The following is a 19185-nucleotide window of genomic DNA, read 5'->3' as shown; positions in this document are numbered from 1 at the left end:
CCTCTCAGAGTGGCGCCTGGTGGAGACACTATATCCATGGGAAATGAAAGGCCTAGGCAGAGACTCTCAGGACACCGTCATCAGAGAATCTCAGGACAGCGTCATCAGATGCTACTGAGAAGTGGGTGTTAGAAAGGCACGGGAGTAAACGTGACACCATGGACCTCACCCCAGCTGAGAACCCCGGCCCCAGGCTCGCTCCACACTCTTCTGCCATTCCCCCGCACTTGGCAAGGGCCATCCCTCTGTGCCTGGATGTTGTTCTTGTGAATCGGTGCTGGCGGGGCCTGTGGGTGCTCGAGGGTGGCTGTTATGTGGACAGCACCTTATTTACCTGTAGAGCGGGGCAAGAGCTCCCCCATCTTGGCGCTCATACACATAACCTGGAACAAGGGAGCCCAGGCCCCCTCCGGTGGGAGGGTCTCAGGAGGGACACGCTAAGAGAAGGGAAACGGGATGCACGGGCATCTGCTTCATGCCAGGTGCGTCCTTTCCTATTCAGCCCCATTAAAAGCTTATTTGGGGACCAGCAGTTGACGTAATGGCTATGTCACTGGATCCCGTGTAGTCAACTATGGTTCAAATCCCGGACCTGGTGGCTTAAAACTCATGCTGGGCGCGTGTGCATGCGTGCCCAAGATCCCGAGAGGAGAATGGAGGAGAAGGGATTGTGGCGTGGCCATCCCCTCTGGGGGGGTGATTTCTCGCTTTCTGTCTCTCTCCATCTCTCTCTCTCTCTTTCTGGTGAGTGCACGTGCCCTATAGCAAAAACCTCTCCAAAAAAATTTAATAAATAAAATAAATAAATGAAAGCTTATTTTATAGAAGAGAAAGCCTATAGCTCCGGGGTAGGTCACTTTCCCAAGGGTCACACAAGTATTTTGGATTTCTGTGCAAAATTGCGTCATGACTTTTCCAACAACCCGAGAGAGAGAGGTCAGCCCAAGATCCACACCCAGGAGGCCCAGCCCCCAAGTCCACGTCCATGTCCCCCGAGCTGGTCAGTCGAGGGCCTTCCCTGGGTTCGCAGGTGTCCCCCGCCCGCCCGGCAGGCCTCGCACCTCAGGTGCTGTCCTCACACCAGTTGACGTCAGCACAGCTCTTTCATCAGGAGAACGAGGTGAAGCACCTGGTGGAGCGGATGATGGCGCTGCAGACAGACATCGTGGACTTGCAGCGGAGCCCGATGGGTCGGAAGCAGGGCGGGACGCTGGACGACCTGTGAGTACCGACCAGGGCCCTGCTCTGTCCCCGGCACGCACGACCCCACCCCGCTCCGAGGTGCACGTGTTAGGACCGTCTGCAGGAGCCCCATAAGACTGTTCTCCTGTAGGCTCTGCTCCTGGTGAGCCAGCTCAGCGTGTGCCGGAGATGGCCGTGCCACAGCGCCCTCGCTGGGAGCCTTGGTTTCTGAACTTATCAAGTCACATGACAAGGTGGTGCGAGCCAGTTTAGATAAAGCTCTCGGGAAGTTGTTTGTGAACTGCAAAGGCCGTGAGGTGCAAGCCCTCACCCTGCGTGGAGTGCGAGGTGACCCAACCCGCCCCAAGCCAGGCTTGGCTCAGAGACGGAGGGCCCGGCAGGTCTCAGGAGTACAGACCTGGGCATTGTCCATGTGCATCCTTAGCAGGGTCTGGCACTGGCTCCACGAAGGGTGGGGTGTCCGGGCAGGCCGGTCCTTGCCAGAGGAAGTGACCTGTGGCCGCAGCGTGCAGGCAGGAGCCAGGCGAGCTGGCGTGGTTGGTGGCGACTCTCCCGAGCTCAGCCTTTCCAGATGCTTTAGTGGGACTCTTAGGAAGGGAAATCTGAACATCAGAAACTTGGCTTTAGTTCTGTATGTTCTCTAATTATTGTCTTCACAGCTGCTCCTCATGCAGACTCAGCCAGCCTGGACCATGGCACGTGGGCCCATCAACGTTCAGGGAGGGCCTGGGACATGAACCCGTGACCCTCCCATGTGGGTCCAGTTGTGGTACTGTTGCACCACTGCCTCTGTTTAGACCCTGTTCTAATTACTTAACCCTTTGTTTTCCTGTAGTTTTCAGATGAAAGTCTTTTTGAGAATGTCAGTCCACCTCACCTCTGTTGGGGAGGAAAAGGGACAGCAGTTGCTGTCCCCCTTTGGGCTCAAATTCCCAGGGGACCCGTGTTCCCTAGCTCAGGTCCAGTGACCGCACCTGGGGTCATGATTGCTGAAGCCAGCAGAGGAGGGATTCGGAAGGACGGAGTGGAGGGTCCTTTCCTAAGCGTTTCTTCTCACTAAACCTCGCAGGTGTTTGAGCTTTGATAACAGGGGACTCGATCACTCACTTACTGAAGGTACCACCTGTTATGGCACCAGAAGTCGTCTCCAATCAAGAAAGACGTATATAGGCTGCCTCGTTTCTAGAAATCAGTAATTCCGCTGACAGGAATGAGCAGACCACAGCTGCAGATCTGGGGAGCTCAGGGGCCCGAGTGTAGACCGAATGTGCTTCGTGTGTTTCAGGGAGGAGCAGGCCAGGGAGCTGTACAGGAGACTGAGGGAGAAGCCCAGAGGTGAGTGGCGGCTTCCGCCTGCTGTGGGCCCGGCAGCTCGGGAGCCAAGTGCTGATTTCGCTCTTCCTAGAACAACGTGCTTCCCTTCCCCTCTCCAGACCAGCGAATCGATGGTGACAGTCAGGAAATGGTGCGGCTGCTGCTTCAGGCCATTCAGAGCTTTGAGAAGAAAGTGCGTGTGATTTACACGCAGCTCAGGTATCAGGCTGCAGTCGGATCTGGGGTGGAACATGGAGACGCTGCCCAGCTGCGTGCGGCCGTGCCTCGCTCTGCTCCACCCTGCCCTGCTCTGCTCACCTCCTCGGCAGACTTTCTCTCAGCTGCTGACGGCGTCCTCGTGTGCCGGGGCGACGTTCTGCCTCCTCCGGCCCCAAGGCCATCAGGGCTTTCGTTTTCACTCTTCGCAGTAAGACTGTGGTTTGCAAGCAGAAGGCGCTGGAGCTGTTGCCCAAGGTAGAGGAGGTGGTGAGTCTGATGAACGAGGACGAGAAGACGGTTGTCCGGCTACAGGAGAAGCGGCAGAAGGAGCTCTGGAACCTCCTAAAGATCGCTTGTGTGAGTGAGTCCTGGGGCGTCCTGGGCCTGGCGCCAGCCCACCAGGGAGACCCCACAGCTGCTGCTCCGTGTTCCCACGTGAGCAGGGAGGAGAGTGTCAGGCAGGGGCAGTCGGGAACGGCTTTGTGGTGGTTTTTATGTATTCGTGTGTCAGTGCCCTGTGGCTGCTATAGTAAGTGACCACAGGGCCTGATGGTTAAGGGAGCCAGATCCCACCCAGCTGACCACAGGTTCAAATCCTGGTCCCAGTAGCTTAAAAAGCCGGCCAGGCGTGTGTGTGCACATACCCCAACTCCTAGCAGGATGGAGAGGAGGAGAGACTGCTGCATGACCACACCCCTGCGGAATGCTTCTTCCTCTCCCTCACTAATGAACACGCTTGCCCTTTGGCAGTTAAAATGAAAAACAACCATAAACTGAGGGGCTTAAAAGAACAGAAGCATAGGCTGTCCGAGCCCCGGAGGCCACAGCGGGCCCGCATCCCTCCAGAGGCTCTAGGTGGCTGTTTCCTTGTCGTTCCTGCTCCTGGTGACTCCTGGTGCTCCTTGTCTTGTGGCCACATCGCCCGGTCTGTCTTCACCTCGTGCCTCCCTCCTGGGTGTCTCTGTAAGGACACTTGTGATTGGATTGGGTCCCAGCCTGGTAGTCCAGGGTGTTCTCACCTTCCTTCAGTGAAGACCCTTTTTCCAAGTGAGACCACCGAGGAGCCAGCACATGCGTGGACATGCCTGTCTTAGGGTCAGCCCTTCACCCGCTGGCACGCGTGTCAGCTCGGCCTGGCGGATGGTCCTCTGCGTCTGGGTCCCCGCGGCATTGTAACCCGTGTGTCCGCACACGCCACCTCATGTAGCCACAGTCCCCACCATGCCACTCGGAGACGGTATAAAACAAGAACGAGCACCAAGGACAGAGAAGAGCCAGGCAGGCGCCACGTCAAGGAAGTGGAAGGACCCCCATGTGACAGGCTGCAGCGGGTTGAGGTCGGAGAGAGCGATGGGTCCTCCGTGGCCCTGAGAGCACAGGGAAGGGGCAGAGGTCAGTGTTGGCGGTACAGGTGGGATACCAGGATGGCGTGTGAGATCCCGGAGACCACAGCGTGTCCGCCGGCCGGGCAAAGGAGACAGCGCACCAGGACACGCATTGCCGGGAGAGGGAACAGGACTCGTGTGGTTCTGAGAGCAGAGGACAGCTAGGGTCGTGGCCTGAGTGAGGGCTTTCCTGAGAGGAGGGAATGAAGCAGGAGCGATGACGAGGTAGCGAGGAGCCCGGAGTGGATGGTCGAGGAGCCTCGCGTGCCCTGAGCCCCCATCTGCTGTTGGTCAGCCCTCACCAGTGCCTGGCTGTGAGGAGGACCCTCGTGATCCAAGGGGAGGACGTGGCACCTGTCCCTGGGACGCACGACCTGGTGAGGGGCACAGCCAGGGTGTGGGTGAGAGCAGCCTGGGGCTGGAAGTGCCATAGCTCTGTGGTGGATCTTGGCTGTGGTGGGAGTGGAGGAGGCCTGGCCGCAGTCTTGGCAGGGCTGGTGGCGGGCACTTCCAGCTGAGGAAGCAGTAGGAGCTAGACGGGTGGGTGCAGGTGTGGACACCCCAGGACAGAGGTATGCCTTTATCAGAGGCAGGAGGCCGGCAGGAGTGTGGGGTAATCTCGGGGTAAGCAGGGTCCCTGGAGAGGGAGGCCAGGCCTGGCTTACACAGGCCACACTTGATTTCAGAGCACAGAGAAACACCACAGGAGTCGTCTCTTCTGTTCACGTTGGAGGAGCCAATAAGATGGGGAAGACGGGGTCGCGTGGGGTTTGGGGGACTCACTTGGCCACAGCTGTGCATGGAGCTGGAGCATGGCTCTGAGCCTTGGGCAGCTGTCAGCCCTGAGGTGTGCACTGGACAGAGCGGTGGAGGGTCGGGGGCAGGCACCAACCCTGATGGGGCTGGGCTGTGCAGGGGTGTGGAGGTTCCGGGGGTGAGTGCTGACCCTGATGGGGCCAGGCTGTCCAGGAGTGTGGAGGGTCTGGGGGCAGGCACTGACCCTGATGGGACCAGGCTGCGCAGGGGTGTGGAGGGTCGGGGGCGGCGTCTACCCTGATGGGGATGGGCTGTGCAGGAGTGTGGAGGGTCCAAGGGAGGGCACTGACCCTGATGGGGCCGGGCTGTGCAGGAGTTGTCTGCTGTCTGCCACATCGCGAGCCCAGGGCAGGAGTAGCTGGGTCTCCATGGGTACTGATTGGCAGGGACGGCACAGCAGAAAGGTGAGCTGGGCAAGGTGGGGCACCCAGACGTCTGGGGAAGTGCCGACCAGACCAAGATGTTCAGCTGGAGGGAGGACAGGGAGCCAAGAGGGGCCCACCAGGGAGGGACCAGGCAGGATCTGGATGGCTACAGGTGCAATGGGGGGAGGAGAGGACACCACAAGGCAGATGAGGGCCTGGGCACTGGGGCAGCAGGAACACAAGGGCCCTGTGAGGTCAGAGGGGTTCGGATCCCTAGGGAAACTTGAAAGAGCACTGGACACACATGTGAGTACCCAGGATCTTGAGGTGCTGGACGGCAGGGGATTGTAGTGGGACGAGACTGCCTGGAGTGCTTCTCTGTCTGTCTGTCTGTCTGTCTGTCTCTCTCACTCTCTCAGAAATAGTAAGAAATAGAAATATACAAGGCAGGCAGCTGAGGGGTGGCCAGAGGCTCAGCAGAAGAGGGGATCGAGGTGCTGGGGAGATACTGTCGTGAATGTCCACAGCCACAACCATGAGCAGGTGCAGGTGGCTGGGCCAGCGGCCGTGGTCCAACGTCGCCCTGCGGTGGAGTGGCTGAAGCTGCCAGAGCCACCTTCTCTGCATTCTTCTAACTATTCCGCAGATGCATGATTTACACGGAGCCTTGTCACCTTCCCGTGTGTTTCAGTCTTGGAAAAGACCAAAAGCACCCTCCTCTTCTTTGTTGGTGAGGACTTGCTGAGAAATCAGGCCCAGGAACCAAGGCCTGCGAGCATAGCCACTCGCACTCCCCTACCCGAGTCCTCTCCCCAGAGTGCACAGCGCAGGAGCCCCTCCGAAGCTGAAGTGCGACGTGTCGGAGTTGTCAGGAGGTGTCTGGAAATGGTCACGGGCTCTCATGACCACAGTCTCGTGTGGACACACTGTAGTGTGAATGCAAACCCCAGTTTATCACTCACCCCACGACTTCCTGGTTTTGTCCTTCAGAGCAAGGTCCGTGGTCCGGTCAGCGGAAGCCCTGACAGCGTGACTGCATCCCGCCTCAGCCACTCTGGTCAGCTGATGTCTCAGCCTCCCACGGCCTCCGACAGTTCAGCAGAGTCAGCCCAGAAAAGGTGAGTCATGGTCGCGGGGCCAGGTGTAACACTCCAGGGCCTCAGGAGGTCATGGGGCACAGAGGCCTCCCCTCTATCTTGGTTCTGTGTGTCAGGCCCTACGGGGACACCAGTGATTCTCCCTGCAGTGCCTTGTAACCTGCTGACGAGCTCGTGTCCCTGCCCGAGGGCCGGAGCACCGACCGCTTCGTGAGACCCTGGGAAGTGCAGATGAGACAGGTTGCCACAGATGGGCGGTGACTGTTCCATCCTCCCAAACGGGTCCCCTTCAGGGCGTGCGCTCTTCACATGGGGGCCTCTGGCCTCCTCCCTCTCCCCACCATCATTTTGAGTTACCGAGTGTCCTAGTCTGTTCCATTGACAATAACAGAAAATACTTGAGTCTGGTAAGAAGAAAGGTAAAGGGACCAGCAGATGGTGTAATGGTTATGTCGCTGGACTCCCATGTAGCTGACTCTGGTTTGAGTCCCGGACCCAGTGGCTTAAACTCACACCAGGCACCTGTGCATGCGTGCCCAAGATCCCAAGAGGGGGTGGTCATCCCCCCCTGGAGGAGTGATTTCTCACTTTCTGTCCCTCTGTCTTTCCAGTGAGCACATGCGCCCTATAGCAAAAATCTCTCTCAAAAAAAAAAGAGGTTTATTCAGCTCGTGGCTTGGAGGTCCAGGGCCACACCTGGTCAGTCTTTGCTCGTGGCTCATGGCAGGACAGAAAAGAGCACACGTGGCTGTGTCCCTGTGTCTGTCCTGCTCCTGCTCGTTACAAACCCTGGGAATCTGTCCCGGGCCGCACTGATGACTCAGAGCCTAATCTGTCAAAGGCCCCACCCATGCTCTCAGTCCTGTCACAACCCAAATCTAACACGTGAATTTAGATCCACGGGGGGTGTACGAGCACCACGTCACTGTTTCTGCTCTCGTGGTCTCCTGTCCACCTCTTCCCCTCCCTCCTCTTGGTTAGCGTGGCGATGGAGGTGGTGAGCAGGAATCCCAGCCCCGGCCCGCCCAGACTTCCTGCCTCCTGCTCCCAGCTGGTAGTGCTGCCAAGCCATCGCAAAGCAAGTTACTCCTCACACAATATCACTCTGGCCAAGCTGATCCTTGGTCGCTGACTAGTACCTTCCCACTCCACGATGGGGAATCATGTCCGAATGTTTTTGGGCTATGCACGGGCCTCCTGGTTGATCCACTGTCCCTTCCAAACTGCCTGCCAGCCTGGTTCTTCGGGACTCACCCAAACCAGCAGCAGCACCATCTGGGCACTTGCGAGAAACGGGGCTCCAGGTCCCGCGAAGCCAGCCTTCTGAATGAGCAGCCAGGGTGTGCCCCCGTCTGTGCCCGACATGCCCTGGCTGACCCGATGCACATGCAGGTGTGAGCCGCTGCCCTGCTCAACAATGCTTTCTGAGAATCTGTGCCATCATGCCCTCCCACCTGCAGACCCCTACCTGCCCCTGCTTTCCACGTCTCTCGCACCCTGACCTTCTGTACACACCTACCACGGCCTTCTGCGCTGTGTCCTGTGCCTCAGCTGTGCACATCAAAGGGGCAACCTCCACGGCAGGTAGACAATATGTATGTACCTCCATGGCTGTTTTCAAAACTCCGTTCTTGCCCTTGAGGAGTTGGTAGCCTGTTTTAATATTTAATCATATATGGCCCTGGATCATCTCCCCAACCCCACGGAAGCCTCTAGAAGGTAACAACCAAGCCTTGTGCCTCTCCTCGGCCTCCTGAGCTGCCACTGAGCTTTTCGCCGAGCCAGCAGCCCTGTGGATGGGGCATAGTGGAAACGGGCTCCGGGTTTCTTCCGTCAGCACGTGGTGTTTCGTGGGTGGGAGGAGATCTGGGTACATCTTCTGGACTTTGCTGTACGCCTTCCTAGATCTGCAAAGCCACAGAGGCATCCTCCCGGGAGCACAGGGTGTTTGCTAACTCTTCAGGTCACAGAGCTGAGGCTGGAAAAGGACACACGTGTATCTTACGCTCTTTTCACCGTGGCCCGGTCCTGACAGGACACATGCGTTAGAGAAAAGGGCGGGAAAAGAACGAGATGGGATGAGATGAATTCAGTTTGCACAATTTGCTTTTCAGTAGATCTTGAGGAACTATAGAAACCCGAGGGTTGGTCTGTTTTTTCCCCTCCATTTAGAAAATTGGAGAATAGCCGACTAGGGGGAATGACTTTAGGTTTTGGAAGCTTGGAGAGAATTCCGTCCAGCTGCCTACCCAGCCAGACCGTGCTCCTTACCTCTGTCTTTTCTATTAAGCAGAGGTATGTTTGCCCCTCCCACTGTGAGCAGTGACTGGCGCTGGGCTTCTGACAAGTGCTTCACCAGGTGGACAGTCACCAGTCAGTGATGCGGTGTTTTAAGGTCAAAATAACTGGTACTTCTTTGGTAAACTATTCAAAAGCTATATCAAAAGCTCTTAGTATATTTTTAAAAAGCAGTCTTAGCAAAAATAAAATAATACGGATCACTTCCAATCATCTGGTCCTTTTCTCTAGCGAAGAACTGGTGGCTGAAGCGCACACGCTCTGCACGCAGCTGGAAAACGCCATGCAGGACACCGTGAGAGCACAGGACCAGAGCTTCATGGTAATGCCTCCGTGAGCCCCACTGCCCTGGCCTGTCTTTCCCCAGCACAGAAGAAAAGGAAAGGCAATTCGACATTCCCCTCAATCCTAGTCCAAGGGGACTTCAAAAAAGTTCATTACAAAGGAAATTAAGGGACCAGCAGGTGGCTTGGTGGTTAAGATGCTAGACTCCCTTATGGCCAACTGTAGTTCAGTTCCTGGATCTGACAGCTTAAAAATCACGCTGGTAGGTGTGCGTGCCCAAAATCCCAAGAGGAGAACAGAGGAGAAGGCATTGCCGTGTGGCCATCTCCCCTGGGGGGTGATTTCTCACTTTCCATCTCATTGTCTCTCTTTCTCCAACAAGCTCATGAGCACTATGTCAAAAACCAATAAAAGGAGGGAAGGATTAAAGTATGAGCTTATTTGGGTGCCCAAAAATGTAAAATGCACACACAGGTTTTTCATAGTACATAGTCTATGAACTTTTTGAAGACTGCATATATATTTTAAGATTTTATTGTATGTATTTTTTGTTGCTTATAATAGCATTTGTGGAGTGCTTACAAGTAGGTTGCGTGCATTATCTTATTTAATGCTCATAGCACTTCATCCTGACCAGGGAGGCGGTATTTCCAGACCTTTCCCTATCTGAACCTTGGGACCGCTGCTGAGCCCTGCATGTGTTGGGTGCTGTGCTGGGCTCCAGTGCTGACCCTGTGCCCCAGGGACTCAGAGCTTAGCAGTAGGTTGTGCTAGTTATAGGGAAGCCGACCTGCAGAAACGCCAGCCAAGATGCAGGTCCATTAAGACAAAGCTCAGACCGCTGAAAGGATTCTAAATCCGTTAGATTCCTTAGACCTCGAACTGGGCTTTTCCTGCTAATACCTCACCTGCTAACCCCGCCCCTTACATATACACAGTGCTCTAAGTTCTCCGAAGAACCATGTGCCCTCCCCCAGTGTATGTCTTTCCGTATCTAGCTGGGCTCACCCCGTACCGGGCGTTTTGGTCACCTCATTTCTCGCTCGCACCTCTGCGGGGTTTGGGGTTTGGGTGGGCCTCAGCACGCCATCCACCTGGTGAGGCTGGATATGCCTGGCTTAGATTTGTCCCGGGTCCCTCCTGTCTACGGTGACTCGTAAATAAGTGCTGTGAGCTCTGTCTCCGCAGTCACAGAATGGCAGGACTCCAGGCAGACCAAAGAAAAGAGCCTGTGTGGTTTTGCAAATGCAGTTTAGCTCAAGGGCACCATGCAGTAACAGGACGTTACTAATAAAAGGGTCGAAATTGACTTCCAACGGCCCTGGTTGCCTCCCGAAAAGGAAAAAACAGGCCGCGGTGTTTGGCGGCTGCTGTGTTTTTAACATGCCTGTTGATTCCAGACTCTGGACTGGAGCTGGCTTCAGCAGACGGAGGAGGAGGAGCAGAACAGCCTGGAGCGGGCCTCCTGACCCCGGGCCTGGCCGTCTGAGCTGGGGCGTCCGGCCTGCGGCTTACCCACGGTGGCTCCTGCCCGTCTCCGACACCCACGCGGAGATCGCACTTCCCCAGCAGCTGTGATGTGCACCCAGGACTGAGGGTGTGGCCCTCTGTGGGCAGCGCCAGTGCCTGTGTATACACTGGAAGTTCTTCATTACAGAGGCCCAGTAAACCCTGGCGCAGGTCACGGTGTTCAGGGACGAAGTGACAACTGCTTCCTCTGCTGCGAAGAAAGCTCTTCAAGTACGACGTGCAGCGCAGGGCACCTGACAGCACCTGACTGGGTCCTTCAGGACAAAGCCTGGCCGGCTTGCAGAGTGCCAGCCTGTCCTCTCCTGACCCTGCCTGACCTCAGGCCTGGAGCAGCCTGTTCTGTGTCCCCTTTCAGCTAGCGTTTCAGCTGGAGCATCCAACTTCTCTGAAGCAGGCGTTTCCATCATAAGTGTGGCCTGGCCCCATCCTCTTTCTCTTTTCGTCCTACTGCTGCTACAATGTTATTCCCCTACTACCTTGGTTGGTGAGCTTTCCACAAGGTCTAGTGAAAGCTGAGGCTCCCCCAGCCCACCTCACTCTCGGCCACAGAGTGACTCGCTAAAGCCAGGATGGGAGAGCAGCTGGCTTCTCTGGATCCCAGAGAATACCTGGGAGTCAGCTGTCACCTAGAAGACGGAGAGGAGAAAAGTCTGTCTGTCCCCCAGGCTGCTGTCTGTGCCCGCACCTCCGTCCCTGCTCAAACTCGGCGTGTGGTGGTGGCCTTTCACATCATCTGGCAGTATTATTAAATCCATTTATTTTAAAATAATTTCTATTTCCTGTAAAATGACTCAAATACTTACACTGGGTTCCAGAATCCATTTTTATAGTATGAAAAAGTTTTCAATATGGAGATTTTTTTTTTTTTTTTAGAGAGAGATTTCTGCTATAGGGCGTGTGCACTTGCTGGAGAGACAGAAAGTGAGAAGTCACCCCTGAGTGGGATGGCCATGCCACAGTCCTTTCCATTCTCCTCGCGGAATTTTGGGCACACATGCACATGCTCCTGGTGTGAGTTTTAAGCCACTGGGTCTGGGACTCAAACCACCGTCAACTACGTGGGAGTCCAATGACATGACCATAACGCCATCTGTTGGTCCCTCACTATGGAGAAGTCTATAAAATTGAATAGTGCTTGGAACCTAAACAATGCAATGGGACTGCTTCCTCAGCATTTCACAAAACTTCTTTTATCTAAAACCAAGAGAGCAAAATGCATTCAGATGATCACAAACAGGGGAATTTGGAGATGAAAGCTGAAGTAGAGGCGTTTCAAAGACTTCCACGGAGATAGGATGAACCACTCCACAGTCAAGTAAGTCTAGGAACTGTTTTCACCTTCGATGGTTTCTCAGAGATTCACACTGTGCACTGGTAAAGGATCTGAAAGTGTTTCCTATAAATGCACTGTTTACTAATGTCGTTTGACCCCTGCCCTGTGTATCACACTTCATAGCATCCCAAGGAAATAGTTTGGCAAGGTGTGGTTTTGGAGACCTAAATAAGACCAGAAGAGAGAGGATGGGGTCAGACTGGGGAGAGGATGGAAGCTGAGCCTTGGACCTGGACTTCCAGGCAGTTGGAGTTACTGAAGAATTTTGAACAAGGAAACAACACAACTAAAGTGGTGGTTTAGAACGTTAATGGCTGGGAAATTCGAATTGATTGAAAAAGTAGAAACCCTGGATTGGGCCTTCTACTTCCAGACAGGTGAAGGAGCAGATGCGCTTGTCTCAGGAAGTACAGTGAAAGTCCTTGGGTGTCATATATAAACAAATATTGGGTTGTCGGAAAAGTCTTGATGTATTTTCTTCTATATTTTTCTATGCAAAAATGTATCACGACTTTTCCGATGACCCATTAGAAAAAGACTGTAAACGTATTAAGGCAAGCCATGCAGGACCTTGGACCTGAGGACTGACGCTGTAGTGAGGTCCTGTTACCGGGCAGGGAGCTGGGAGTGTTATGATGGATGCCCAGTTCTTGGGCCCACATCTCTAAGGTTAGAGACCCCATCCCAACATGCAAGTATAGCCACAGCCACAAGAAAAGTATGAAAGAGAGGAATTTAATAGGATGGTACACCTGGGAGGTGTACCAGGCAGGCCGGTTGCCAGGCGACAACTGTACTCCCAACAGGCTAGGTGTTATTTTATTGCGAGGGCCTTGTTTATACATATTTAGCAGGGGAGGCTTGCCACTGGAACCAGCTCTGTTGTTTGCTTTTGTGGACTTTCCTTGCCCCTGCACACTTCTCCCTTGTAAGGGGAACTGAAGTGCCCAGAAGGGGGAAGTCATACAGATTCTCAAGTGTGGACTTTGAAGGTGTGAGCATGGGCCTAGGGGCAGTTTTGCCCATATCATTGTGTCGCCACCAGTGGAAGGTGAAATACTGGTCAAGCAGCTGGGAGAGTGCCCGTGTGTACATGTGTTGCTGCAGGAGGGGAAAAACGTTACATTCTCTAGTGACAGTTTAAGCAATAAAGTTAGATAATCCTTTCTCCCGTCTGGCTGCAGCCCCTGACAACCATGGGTGATGTGTCAGATGCCTTTTCATGGGTGTCCTGGAACTCCTGCTCACATCTACTTCACTACCTATAACAAGCCCCGGGTTTTCTCTGTATCTCGTATATCCTAGATTGGGTGCTAGAAAAGCCAAATGAGGGGTTAAAGAAACTGGACTCCACATGGCAAATCATGTGGTTGAAACCCTGGACCCGGCAGCTTTAAAAACATGCCAGGCACTTGTGCATATATGGCCTCAAATCCTGACAGGATGAAGAAATGGAGAATGTGGCATGACCATGCCCAACTGGGGGACTGCTTTGTCCTTCTCTCTTCCTCTTTATCTCTCTGTCTGTCTCTAGGGAGTGCAAGTGCCATCTGGCCAAAGAAAGAAAGAAATCAAAAATCAGTGACATTGAAAAAGACAATAGGCAATAAAATAATGAGCTAATTTTTGGATACAATCAATAAAATGAAAAAAATCTCTAGTAAGGAAGGAGGGCAGGAAGGCAGAAATATATCACGTTCAGGAATGATGCTGCAGACATCAGAAGGATAATAAGGAAGCACTGGGAACACGTCTACACACACAAATACAGCTTGGGTGAAACGGACCAATTCTTTGAAAAGCAGAAGTTACCATAACTCATCAAATCTGAAACAATTTGAATAGCCCTATAACTATTAAGGGTATTGAATTTGTAATTTTAAATCCCCTGAAAAAGTGATCTCCAATCCTAGATAGAGTATTACTCTGTAATAAAGGGGCATATTATTAATACAACAACTTGAATGGAGCTCAATGATATTTATGCTGAATGAAAAAAGAAAATCAGTTTATAAAATCACATAGGGCCAGCCTGTGGCCTGCTAGATCCCACATGGCCAACCTTGCGGTGACTTAAGGATCACACCAGATGTGTGTTCATGGGCACCCAAAACCCTGAAAGGAGGAAGAGGTGGGGGAGAAGGGAATTGCAGCATGACCATGCCCCATGGTGGAGCTTTCTCGCCTTCTTTCTCTCTCTCTCCCCCTCTGGGTCTCTAGTGAACTCGTGCCCTCTGGCAAAAAAAAATTTTAAATCACATATAATTTTGTTTATAAAATGTTCTCAAAATGACTGTATTAGAGAGAGAATGCAGGAGAGCTGGTGGTTCCCGAGGGTTATGAATGTCAGAGGGACGGGTGGATGTGTGCAGGGTTAGTGTAAGGGCGCTCTAGGGTGATGCAGCCCGTCCCAGTTGTGTAGAATGTCCAGTTTCAGCCTTGGCGTCTGCCCGTGCTGTTCCTTCTCCCCGGGCATCTCCCCTCGGTGCGCTCATGGCTCTCTTCCTCTTCATGCATGTCCTTGCTCACGGGCAGCCGGGTCAGACAGGCCTTCCTGCCGTCCAGCTCCCGCCCTCCTCCCGGGGCTGCCCTGTGACACCGTGACCTCGGCTCCACGTCTCACCTCCTGACGCTGGCGAATCTCCACCCCATACGACCTGGTCTGTTCAGTCTGCGCACAGCACCCAGAGTAGGGCCTGCACCCATAGGTGTTCGATAGACGAACCGAGCGGCTGACTCTCCTACCTCCACTCCGTTCCTTAGGTTGTTTTTTTCACCCCAGAGAAGCTCTCTCAATTACACCTTGTCTCAAGTTCCTAACATTATCCCTTTGAAGGATTTAGGCTTTTGGGATCCTGAAACAAGAGACTTGGGCTTTCAGTTCTTTTAGTTTCAGAACATTTTTCTTTTAAGAAATTGAAACAAAATTATCTGCTTCAATTCGATGGAAGGGAGATTGACAGTTTATTGTTTTTAGAATTATTTTATTTATTATTTTTTTAAAAATTTGCTATAGGACACAGTGTGCTCACCAGAGAGAGACAGACAGACAGGGAAAGTGAGACAGCAACCCGCGAGGTTTGGAACTTGAACCGTGGTTGGCCATGTTGGAGTCTAGCACCTTAACTACCACGCCTGACAGTTCATATTTTTAAAGTATTCTCTCTGCCTCTCTTTGGTGGGTTCACATACACTCTGGCAATTAAAAATTAAAAAATTAAGTCCCTCCTTTCACGGAGCTGATTGTTCCCCTTGGCAGGAAGGGCAAGCAGAGAATAGGTAATAGACAAAAAACGTGTAAAATTCCAAATTGCTTGTTTTTGGTTTTGTTTTTAGTTTTTGCTGTAGGGCACATGTTCTCGCCAGAAACAGAGAGAGAGAGGAAAAGTGAGACATCACTCCCCCAGCGGGGATGGCCTCTCCGCAGTCTCTTTTCCAGTGTTCTCTCAAAGTGTTGGGTGCACACACACACGTCTGGCATGATTCTCAGGCTGCCGGATCCAGGCCTCAAACCACACAGTGGGCCATGTGGGCTCCAGCATCTCAACTTCCATGCCACCTGCTGGCCTGGTTTTTAAGTGCTATGAAGAAAATACAACACAGGCTGCATAGAGCTCCCGGGTGCTGTTCCAGAATGTGCCTGGGAGACGGAATGGTGAGACAGAAGGAGGAGCGGGCAGAGCCCTCAGTGAGAGAACCGCTGTGGAGGTATGTGTGTGCTAAATAATGACGTGTGTGTCCTAACCAAAGAGCCAGGTTTCACGCAGTGAAACGGAGCAGGCGGGAGGTCGGTCGCGTTGTGCCTGTGGCCGTGGGAAGGAATTAGACTGCGCAAGTGCAACAAGGTGTTTAAGTGATGAGTGGTATGTTTGGATGGTATCATAAAAAGACCCTGTTGTCCTGTTGAGAGCACTGCCCACAAGGGGGAGGAGCGGAAGTCCACTGCAGAGGCTATGGCAATAGTCAGATCTCCGTGAATTGGAGCAGGACAGACCTCAGCCAGCAGAGGGAGTGCATACACCCTAGGGCGAAAACCTTTTTTTTTTTTTTTTTTAAGAAAAAAAAAAAAAGAATGACTCCTGGGAGCCCAGCAGATGGTGTCATGGTTACGGCACTGGACTCCCGCATGGTCTGTTGGCTCAAATCCTTGAAACTCATACCAGGCACATGTGTGTGCATGCCCAAAATCCCAAGAGAATGGAGAAGGGATTGCGGTGTGGCCATCCCCCCAGGGAGTGATTTCTCGCTGTCTCTGTCTCTCCATGGAGCACATGCACCTTATGGCAGAAATTTCTATAAAAAAAAAACGACTGATTCCTGGGAGGGCCAGGGGGTGGCACAGTGGTGATGCAACAGTACCCATACAGGAAGGTCCCGAGATCATGTCCCAGGCCCTTTACACACCCTGTGCACTCATGTGTATGTGTGTGCATGGGATCCTGGCCAGATGAGATGGAGTGGATTCCAGCATGGGGACCCTGTTGGGGTGACTGTCTTTCTGTCTTTCTTGGAAGAAATTTAAAAAAAAAAAAAAAAGAATTTCTAGGGTTTTGGTCTGATGACAGGTGGGTAAAGATGCCATTAATTGAGATGGAAAGCTTAAAGAGAAGCTACCTGGGTCAGAATCCAGACTCTGTGGGTGGACAGCGAGAGTACCCAGGAGGCCATTTGAGGGAGGCTGGAGCCCAACAAGGTCAGGACTAGAAATACAAGTTTGGTTTCTTCAAGCTAGGTTGGCATTTAAAAACGATAAAACTGAACTAGGTGGAAAAGCTGGTTAGAGGATCAGGACCTGAGGCAATTTCCCACAAGGGTAGGGGTGGGGGGACATGCGCACACACGCGCACACACACAGGCGTGCACAGCCCCTGAGGAGTAGCCTAGCAAGGAAGAAGAAAAACGTACGTGTTCCCTTCCCAGCCAGTGGAAAGCAAATTATTTCCAGAAGAGAGTGGATAAGCAGATCAGGTTTGTCTTAGAAGATAAGGACAGAGAAAGATCATTTATCTTGTATTTGCTGGCCCTGATTTTTAAACGATTGTCCTAATACTCATAAAAATGATTCCACAATCATTGAAACTTTCAGATTTCAGAGGGGAACAAAAACGTTTTCATTTAATGAGGAATTCTCACTCTTCAGAACAAAATAATAAGCAGCAGCCTAGAAGAGAGTAGATAGGAAAAATGTGAACAGAGAGACTGGAGGAGTCAAATATCAAAATGTATCAAATATATCAGTGTATCAACATGAAGGTGAGAACCAAAATGTTAAGGTGTAGGAATAAAGTTCCTAGATGAAGGAGTAAATTGAGAAAATACAAATATTCAGTCTTTATTTAAAAACATGGAACACATGTAAACAGTAACGTATAAAATATCTGAGAAATTAATGAACTACAATTATTGGGTTGTTGGAAAAGTCATGACACATTTTTCTGTGTTTTTCTATGCAAACATGACTTTTCCGACAATCCAGTAGAATAATGAGCAAAGGATATTAATCACAAATTTACAAAAGATGAAAAATAGTCAAAAAGCATCACTGAAGATGATACACTGGGGCCAGCCCATGGCCTCGTGGTTAGGGCATCCAGATCCCGCATGGCTGAGCATGTGGTTCAAGTCCTTGGACCCAGCAGCTTGAGAAACATTCTTGGCAGCGTGCATGTGTGCCCAAAATCTTGAAAGGAGGAGAGATGGGGGCAAAGGGATGGCAATGAACTAACAGGGGATGCTTTCTAGCTTCCTCTGTCTCAGGTGAGCACATATGCTCTCTGGCAAAACAAAACAAAACAAAACAAAACAAAAAAACGTGCATGACATGGTAAAAACCACAATCTTGCTAATTAAACTATATCTAAAGCATTATTCCATTGTTAAAAAAAATAATGGGACTTTAAAAAGGACTGTATTAGAAGACATTTTCCAGACTTTTCTACAGCAACTATATATCATTTTGTAGTAAGATTTTCATTGTATTTACCCACAAAGCAATTGCCTGGAATTGCAGTATGAACTCAGGGGCTCCGCTTATAAAATTCTGCTGTAACATTTCTGTTTCTTAAACAGACTGTAAGTATCTCAGCTCTAAATCATGGTGTAATTGTTCATTATCTAGGTCAAACACGTCCTCCTTTTTGTGGTCTTTCCATCACTTCGGCCTCTACCACTAAAGGCAGGGGAAAGAAACAAAATAGGTTTGGACATCGGTTGGCAGATACAAAAATTCTGTGTGCGGGAAGATGCGGATAGCAGGAAGTATCCGCATGCTACATTCCAGGCTCCTGCAGCACCTTAGTATGGAGCTCCGCTGCAGTGCAGACAGTAATTCTGACCTTACAGAAAGCGTGACAGTGAAGATGACACTAGCGTGCCTCTGTGACATACAAAACAGTCATGCATTCCTCATCTCTATGCACCACTCCAACACAACCATTTTATGCAGGGTCTTCAGAAAACTCATGGAAACTGTGTTATGAAAACAAAAAAAACCCGCATGGATTTCATAAATGTTTTTGCACCAAAAGAAACTGATATTTTCCATTATCATTTAGAAATCCCCTGGTATATTTCAGAATCAAAATGGGAGTCCTGTTTTCCCTTTTCTAGAGAGAAGACTGCAGAGAAACACCGGGAAAACGAACACAACCTGAGGTTAACAGCCCAGGTATTCCCGTAAGAACCCCTAGGGGCGGAATTGGGAAACAGCGGTTCTCCCGAGCCCCCCAGTCCAGGCCCGGCTGAGTGTCCGCGGCCGGCGATGCCCCCCGCGCGGCCCCCCACGCCCTTTTCTCACGGGCCGAGCGGGTACCCTCTGGCTCCGCCCCCACTCGGCGCGTGACGTCAGCGGACGCGCCGGCGCCGGCGCCGCGCTCCTGTCAGGGAGCCATTGTTCAGCCGGTCGCGCTGGCTGCGCTGGGGCTGAAGTGCTCTTTGCGCCTCTCCAGGACTCCGTCCCTCCTTACAGCAGGAGCGGGGGCCGGTCCCTGGCTCTGTCCACGCTGGGGCTCTCAGGTGCAGGCCACCATGAGCAAACGGAAGGCGCCGCAGGAGACGCTCAACGGGGGGATCACCGACATGCTCACGGGTTAGCTCGCCGGCCCCGCTGGCTTTCTTTCCCCTCCTTCCACCCGCAGCCTTCCCTTCCTCTCCGCCGCCGCGGCCGCCCGGTGGGCGAGGTCGGCCCCTTACAGCCGGCCGTCTTCTGGGGGATCCTCCTTCGGCGCCGGCGGCGGCGCTCACCTGGGCCGCCTTTGGTCTGTCCAGTGGGGAGACGGAAGGTCCCCGACCTCTAGCGGCTGCTCCTCCCCTTTCCAGAAACTCACTTCGCTTGTTGTGAC

General features: G+C 52.5%; 2 protein-coding genes across 8 annotated transcripts in view; both read left to right on the top strand.

Moving 5' to 3' along the window:
• The window catches only part of IKBKB (inhibitor of nuclear factor kappa B kinase subunit beta), a 51998-nt gene extending 40717 nt beyond the window's left edge, over positions 1–11281 (top strand). For 3 of the 7 annotated variants that reach the window (XM_014592811.2, XM_006141661.3, XM_014592802.2), the window contains exons 15-21: positions 1112–1221; positions 2489–2538; positions 2637–2736; positions 2946–3093; positions 6293–6420; positions 8929–9019; positions 10383–11281. In XM_014592811.2, coding sequence (XP_014448297.1) covers positions 1112–1221; positions 2489–2538; positions 2637–2736; positions 2946–3093; positions 6293–6420; positions 8929–9019; positions 10383–10451 — 696 coding nt within the window. In that variant the 3' untranslated portion in view covers positions 10452–11281. The other 4 variants (XM_014592807.2, XM_014592799.2, XM_014592797.2 and 1 more) reach the window with 2 other exon arrangements.
• A 7391-nt stretch (positions 11282–18672) lies between these two features.
• Positions 18673–19185, top strand: part of POLB (DNA polymerase beta) — a 29971-nt gene continuing 29458 nt past the window's right edge. The window contains exon 1 of the mRNA XM_006141658.3: positions 18673–18932. Within this exon, the coding sequence (XP_006141720.1) occupies positions 18872–18932 (61 nt within the window). The 5' untranslated portion in view covers positions 18673–18871. The remainder of the gene's footprint in view (positions 18933–19185) is intronic.

Source organism: Tupaia chinensis, unplaced genomic scaffold (assembly GCF_000334495.1).
Source record: "Tupaia chinensis unplaced genomic scaffold, TupChi_1.0 Scaffold000061_1, whole genome shotgun sequence".
Taxonomy (NCBI): domain Eukaryota; kingdom Metazoa; phylum Chordata; class Mammalia; order Scandentia; family Tupaiidae; genus Tupaia; species Tupaia belangeri.
The sequence above is the reverse complement of the archived record's forward strand: the minus strand, read 5'-3'. Positions and strand labels throughout refer to the sequence as shown.